Here is a 7,808-nt window from a genome sequence, read left to right on the forward strand (position 1 = left end):
AAAAAATATTTAAATAGTTTAAATATAAAACCGTTAAATAAGTGGTCAATTTTGAACCAAAAGGTGGATGACAAGGGTATTTTGGACCCAATAGGTGGGTGGGAAGGGCATTTTGGAGTCAATAGGTAGATGAAGGGTAATTTTGTACCATTTTCAATACTTTGAGGGTATTTTAGGCCCTTTTCCGTTATTACTATCATCTAAAGTTGTTATGGAATCCTGTTGCATTCTTCTGATATCATTTATTTGATAAGAATCTATTTCTGATGCTGCTAACTGACAGAAGAAAACTTAACATTTTTTTTAATTCTGTAATATTAAGAAAACATACACCAATATGCATATTAATGGTTGCCCTGATGAATGAATTGGTGTAGTGTGGCTTGAGCTCTTAATGCGCATAATTATATTAATGTTTAGCACATAGATTTTCTTCCATCCAAAAAGTAATGGTGTTAACTGAACACTGTTTTCAAGATTTTTTTCGAAGTTATGTACATAGATCAAGAAATGTTTAGTAAAACGTTAAAATTGCATGTAGGCGAAAGTCACATTGAAGCATCCTTCCGACTTGACCAAATATAGGTCGTCAACACCTTCAAAATCACATTTAGAGCCACACTTATGAAGTGTATTTCTCGAAACTAGGATGTAAATTAGTACTCTATTGTGTCTGGAAGATGCATAAGTAGAACTGCATGTTGATATTTTTGCAATGTCGTCCATGTCTCACAGGTTGGGCCTTCAACATTCTTTAGCTCAAAACAGTTTGAAGTATTTGACGTGGAATTGCTAGACGTCCAAGACTGCAAGCGTAGGACAATAGGCTTCTACTCTGATGTTGTTTGCAATTGAACAATAAGCTCATGTTGTGAATATTTCAGTCACATCTTGTATCATTGCTATCAGGAGAAGATACTTTTTTTTTTGTACAGCAACAGAAGCAGCAACACGAGACTAGTCTAGAGATCAAAAGGTAGTTATAGTTCTGAATCTTTTGATTTATGCTGAAAATAATAGCAGACTATCCAACAGTTTACTGACTAAAAGGATCTTCCGTCTTACCAAGTCTTGGTGGAAGGTTGAGCATTTGTGTGGTAAAATGATGGAGGTGATTGTGAGTTGACATAGACACCACCTTTTATAAAAAGAAAAAGAAGGTTCATCTTTGCTAAGAAGTTTTATAAATATTGTTTTTATCTACTTTCCTTCACTTTTCTTAAGGAATTATAAATAAAAAGTATAATTTTGACTTTACAAATTTTATTTATACCTTTTTAAAAAATTAATTGTTAGGATTAAAAAAATTACTTACATCTATCTTAAATCTTATAAATTGAAAAAATAAAATACAAACAACTATTTACTATAATATAAATAAATAACAATGAATAAAAAAACATATTAACAGAATAAACTATAAATGTACATAATAATCATACAAAATTATTTACTACGTAAAAAGAAACAAGTTATAGAAAAAAAATAAACAGAATACACTAAAAATATAGAATATTCAGAAAAAATCATTCAGAAATATTATACACTAAGAACGGAAAAACATTTATCACAAAAAAAAGTAGAACCAAAAAATACATTGGATGAGGCATCAAGCCAAAAAAAATGCGAAGGGGACTTAAAGATGCTGGCATATGAGTCCCAACCATGTCCACTTATCAATCAAATGATGCTTCGTACAAATATAAGTTGGCGTGCATCGTAAAATTTTTCCAAGATACAATGTTTTTATATGTGGTTTCAGAAAGGACACAAATGAAGAATAAATTCTCGTGATGTGCGCTCAAATACTGCTAAATGTGGTCTTGCTCCTTACCAGTTGATGGCATAATGCTACTGTGATATATTTACATAATCAGACTTGTTGAAGTGTTGTCTACATAGTTATCTGCTGAATAAAAGTGTACCCCTTTACTTTATGGACAGGTTGTTCCAATGGTTAGATCAAATCCTGGAGAGTAGCATCCCCTTTGCAATTCTACATGATGTCCTATAACAATCCTGGAGAGTGTCATGAGAAAATTAAAAGAAAGGTGTCAAAGTATTTCTTGATTTAGTTTTTGATGAAAGATTGACCAAGAGATGGTCAAATCCTCTTTAATATATAATTAAATATATCTGAGACCAAATCAATATTTTCAAAATTTTCTAATCTTTTATAAAATATAAAAAAACACTTTATTTTTGAACTTTTATAATTCAATACAAATCATTAAAAATAAATAAAATTATTTTGTTCTTCTTTTCCCAACATTCTCTCTTTTGTTCTTCTTCTTCCTTAGAAATTCGAAAAATATGACTATCTTCACTATCTTCCTCTCCGACTATCTCCATATTTTTCGCCTTATCTCCGGTCGTGACTCTCTCCTCTTTCTGAACTGAAATCGTGTTCGTTTTAAAATGGGTAAGTTATTTTTTTTTGAGAAATTTAACAGATTTCGAACAATACTAAGTTTCTTCTTGGATTAATGAACAATAAATCGTTCTATAGATGTGAAAATTGAATGATGATGTAATGATACCTATTATTTATTGTTTTTGAAAGAAAATCAACCAACACAAAAAAATTCTAATTTTGAGGAAATGTATGTGCATTGTTAACATTAAGTGAAAAGTCATTTTTTGTTGCTTTTATTGTTCTTTTTGTGGACATTTTGTTGATATGATTTTAGACATATAGTCTTGGTCAGTTGTCCAACATATATTTCATTTGTTGAAAGATGAATCATATGTTGTCACATTTTAGTGATATGTTGGTGCATATTCCAACAGACTTGTCATTTGTTGGAACATCACAACTATGCGTTGGGGCAACAAAATGGTGATCTGTGGCAACAGAAAATTCATTTGTGGCAACAGTAGGTACATCTGTGTCAACATAAGATTTATATGTGGCCACAGAAAATTCATGTGTGGTAACAGTAGGAACATCTGTAGCAACATAATGTTAATTTGTGGCAACAAACTATCCATCTGTGGCAACATAATGTTATTATTATTTAGTAATGAATTGTAAACTCTCAACCTTTTTTTTATTTACCTTGTAGATGAAATGATATACAAGAAGTTTCATCCATGACAACAACACAATCTTTTATTAGTGTTGTTTCCTCTTCTAATATCAAATGTTCTTTTTATCTATGCGAAGAATGTGAGCAACAACATGATTATTTTATTAGTCATGTTAAAGAACTCACTATTTTTTTTACAGAAATGACTTATGATATTGATGTCCATACGTCCAAGAAGATTTTACAACCTTTGAAGTGTAGGAGGTTGAAAAAATTCTAAACCAATCACTATCTATAATTAGTGAAAGAAAAAAATCGATGACTACTGCTCCAGTATCACACTCAAATCCAAAAAGTAAGGAGAAGGAGAAGGAGAAGGAGAAGGAGGAGAAAGAGGGGGAGGAGAAGAAGAAGAAGAAGGAGAGGAGAAGGAGAAAGTGACAAAGAAAGCGAAAGAGAAAGAGAAGAAAGTTATTATATTTTCTAATTGATAATATATCATGCAAAGATTGTGGACTTTTAGTTGTTGCATACACTGAGTTTTTGAGTGATGGACTTCAAGTACTATCTTATGAAATTAGTTCTGAAACTCTTCACCATGAGATATGTTTCACTTCTATGGAATTATGAGATTTTAAAGGTTCGGAGTGGGTAAGTTAGTAATAATGAAGACTCACAGAGGCCTAGACCTAAAAAAGCAAAGTTCGATGAAAATGTTGTAATACCATCATTGATTAGATTGATGGTTATGTATACCATTGTGAATTACCGTTTTGTTAATAAGTTCTATAAAACAATTTGTAAAATGTTCATTTTTGCTGATAATATTAGTATGAATGATTATTTTTATTATTTTTATTTTGTTGGAGCAAATGTCAATTATGAAGGAAAGAATGAAATGTGGTGTTGTGGCAACATAAATTACCTCTGTTGTAAGAAATATCACAGAATTATCTGCATGTGCCCCAACAAAAAGAATACAACATATGTCATAGAAAGAACTTATGTGGTAACATATGTCACATAAGCAACATTATATTGTCACCAATTGTTCATTTTGCTGATAATATTAATATTAATGATTATTATTACTATTGTTATATTTGTTTGAATAAATGTCAATTATGACTGAAATGAAGAAATGTGATGTCTGTGGCAACATATATAATCTCTACTCTAATAAAAACCACAAAATTATCTGCATGTGCCCCAACAGAAAGGATATATGCTTCCACATATGACATATAAGTTGCAATTTTTGCAACAGAACTTGCATATGTTGCCATAGATGATGCTTCAAGGATGGGTTAATCGATAAATTGAGTGATTTATGAATGAAAAATAACAAATTGGACCAAATTTTAATACATTGAACTATAATTAAGCAATAAAAATATGCTATAATACTTGAAACAACGATTTACATGGATGTTATATAACTATCATATGAAGTTACTTGGTCATTGTATGATGAACTAGTGATATGATAGTTTTTGTAGAAATAATTGATAGAATAGATTAAGGTAGTTGTTTAAGACCATAATTTTGTACTTAGACATTTTGTAGAACTATATATTAGTGTTACATGTTGAATTAGGTGACAATTTCACTGAATTTACCCCAAAAGACACATTTTACGATATACATATGTTTCCGCATATGACATATCAGTTGCAATTTTTCCAATAGAACATGCATATGTTGCCACATATGTCACTTCAAGGATGACTTAATCGATAAATTGATCGATTTAGAATGAGAAAATATCAAACTGAACCTAATTTTAGTATTTTGGACCATAATTTAACAACAAAAATATGTTATAACACTTGAAACAACGATTTACAAGGGTGTTATATAACTATCATATGGAGTTACTTAGTCATTATATGATGAACTAGTTGTATTAGTCTTTGTAAAAATAATTGATAAAATTGATGAAAGTTGTTGTATTAGACCATATTTTTATACTTAGACATGTTGTATGACTATATATTAGTGTTGCATGTTGAATTACGTGACAATTTAATTGAATTAACCCCCAAAAAACTATTTTATGATATACATTGTTGTCACATATGACATGTTTATTGCAATTTTTCTAACCAGACGTGCATATGTTGCCACATATGTCACTTCAAAAATGGGTTAATCGATAAATTGTATGATTTAGGAATGAAAAAATGCCGAATTGGACCAAATTTTAATACTTTTGACCATAATTAAGCAATAAAAATGCTATAACACCTGGCATAACGATTTACAAAGGTGTTATATAACTATCATATGGAGTTACTTTGTCATTGTATGATGAACTAGTGATATTATAGTCTTTGTAAAAATAATTGATAGAATTGAGGAACGTTGTTATATTAGACTATAATTTTGTACTTAGAAATGTTGTAGGACTAAATATTAGTGTACGTGTTATATTAGGTGACAATTTAATTAAATTAACCCCCAAAGATCATTTTGTGACATACGTATGTTGCCACATATGATATGTCAGTTGCAATTTTTTCAACATAACATCATATGTTGTCACACATGTCATTTCAATGATGTCTTAATTGATAAATTAAGCAATTAGAATGAAAAAATGTCAAATTGGACCAAATTTTAGTACTTGAACCATAATTATGCAATAAAAATATGTTATTACACTTGGAACAACGATTTACAAGGGTGTTATAAAACTATCATATGGAGTTACTTGGTCATTGTATGATTAACTAGTGATATGATAATTTTTGTAAAAATAATTGATAGAATTGATGAAGGTTGTTGTATTAGATCATAATTTTGTACTTGGACATCTTGTAGGAATATATATTAGTGTTATATGTTGAATTAGGTGACAATTAATTGAATTAACTCCCAAAAGATCATTTTATGATATACATATGTTGCCACAAACGACATGTATGTTGCAATTTTCCAATAAAACGTTCATATGTTGTCACATATGTCACTTCAAGGATGACTTAATCGATAAATTGATCAATTTAGAATGAAAAAATGTCAAAATTGACCAAATTTTAGTATTTTAAATCATAATTAAGCAATAAAAATATGATATGACACTTGAAACAATGATTTACAAGGGTGTTATATAACTATCATGTCAGTTGTGATATGTAAGTCATATGTTGCTACATGTCTAAGTTATATGTTACAACTTGTGTAAATTATATGTTGTAACATGTCTATTCTGTTGCTATTGAAGTCACCTATATGTTGTTGCTACATATGACTATAATTTGTTCCAATAGTCAACCGTTGCAACATATAACCATTGGTTGAAAACGCGAATGCAAATTATTGAAAAAGTTCAGGTACCCAAATGATATAAATGATTTCAAGGAACTATTAATTTTACTTATCAAAACAATGGTGTGTGTCCCTAATCACTTATGAAATAATTTCAATTGATTCAAAACGAAATCTGATCCACTGATTAAATTAGTTAAATCTGATTCAAGTAGAAGAAAAGAAGAAGAAGAAGAAAGTTCAAGGACTAGCAGCCAAGACCAACAATGTACGAAAAGAAGAAGAAGAAGAAGAAGATAAAGAGAACGGAAAGAAAGGCAAGCAAGCACGCAAGAACGAAACAAAAGAAGAAGAGGAGGAGGAGGAATATGACGAGGGGGAGGGGGGTTATTTCTCCTTTTAGTACAGCTCGCTGATGGCTTCCCCCAGTTTTGATTTGCACCAAAATTAGTTAAATTATGTTTTATTCATTTACCCTTTTACCCCTCATTTAATTCAATGAACCAAAATGTCAACTTATAAACTTGAGGGCAACTCCACAATCCTTAATCATTAATCAAATAATTGTCACCTACACTCAATAATTAAGACTTATGTCACCGCCCCTTTATTATGACACCTTAATGTCACATTTAATTCAAAGCCTTAATTCTTATTTAGACTCTTTCAAAGAAATTTCATTTTTTGAAAAAAAATTGTGCTTCGTATTTGTTTCTTCAAAAAACAAAACAAAACAAAAAAAAACTCAAGCCTTTCTCATTCTCCAACTTTATTAGTTATTCAAATTATTTCCCTTCAACTTTTAATTTTTTGTTCATACTGCTTGTTTATCAAGAATTAATAAAATTTATTGTATAATCCCTCAACCATTTGGGATTGTCCGGAATAAGCCACTTCCTCTCTCCTTGTATCTTCCCAAGGTTTGTAGTCAGACTGTCTTATGAAATGACAAGTCTTAGGTATTCCAACTACTGAAATAAAACACATTTAAGCCTTATTTGTTTACACTTAATAAATGTATGAATTTGAATGGTTAGACATTAGACTATTATGTGCGTTTATTTTTCTTAGTGAAAAATCTCTTAATGAATTTGAAAGGGTTTAAATGAATCAGATTTGTGACATAGTCTTATTTTTACTCACACTCTTTCAAAGACATTTTAATTTTCGAAAAAAAATGTGCTTTATATTTTTTTCTTAAAAAGAAATTCAAGTCTCTCTCATTCTCCAAATTTATTAGTCATCCAAATTATTTATCTTTAAGAATCGATTAACTTTGTGTAAAATTTTATTTGATTAAAGTGGGAAGTAACTTCATAAATATGTTTTGTTGAAAAGTTGAAATCAGATCATGATACCTTTATAAATTTGTTTAAAGTCTATTTGAATGTATAATGTTCATTATTTATTTTAGAGAGGAGTACATGGACAAACACTTCATAGAACATATAGATGATTCATTTATTTAAGATCAATTTGTATTGATTTTTTTAAAAAAAGATGACTACA

At 29.6% G+C, this 7,808-nt stretch overlaps 1 protein-coding gene across 1 annotated transcript in view; it reads left to right on the forward strand.

Annotated features, from left to right (window-relative positions):
• The window catches only part of LOC107032144 (peptidyl-prolyl cis-trans isomerase FKBP20-2, chloroplastic), a 5,697-nt gene extending 4,633 nt beyond the window's left edge, over positions 1–1,064 (forward strand). Inside the window, exon 7 of the mRNA XM_015233720.2 lies at positions 736–1,064. Within this exon, the coding sequence (XP_015089206.1) occupies positions 736–855 (120 nt within the window). The 3' untranslated portion in view covers positions 856–1,064. The remainder of the gene's footprint in view (positions 1–735) is intronic.
• The last annotated feature ends 6,744 nt before the right edge of the window (positions 1,065–7,808 follow it).

The sequence above is a fragment of the Solanum pennellii genome, chromosome 10 (assembly GCF_001406875.1).
Source record: "Solanum pennellii chromosome 10, SPENNV200".
NCBI classification, from domain to species: Eukaryota; Viridiplantae; Streptophyta; class Magnoliopsida; order Solanales; family Solanaceae; genus Solanum; species Solanum pennellii.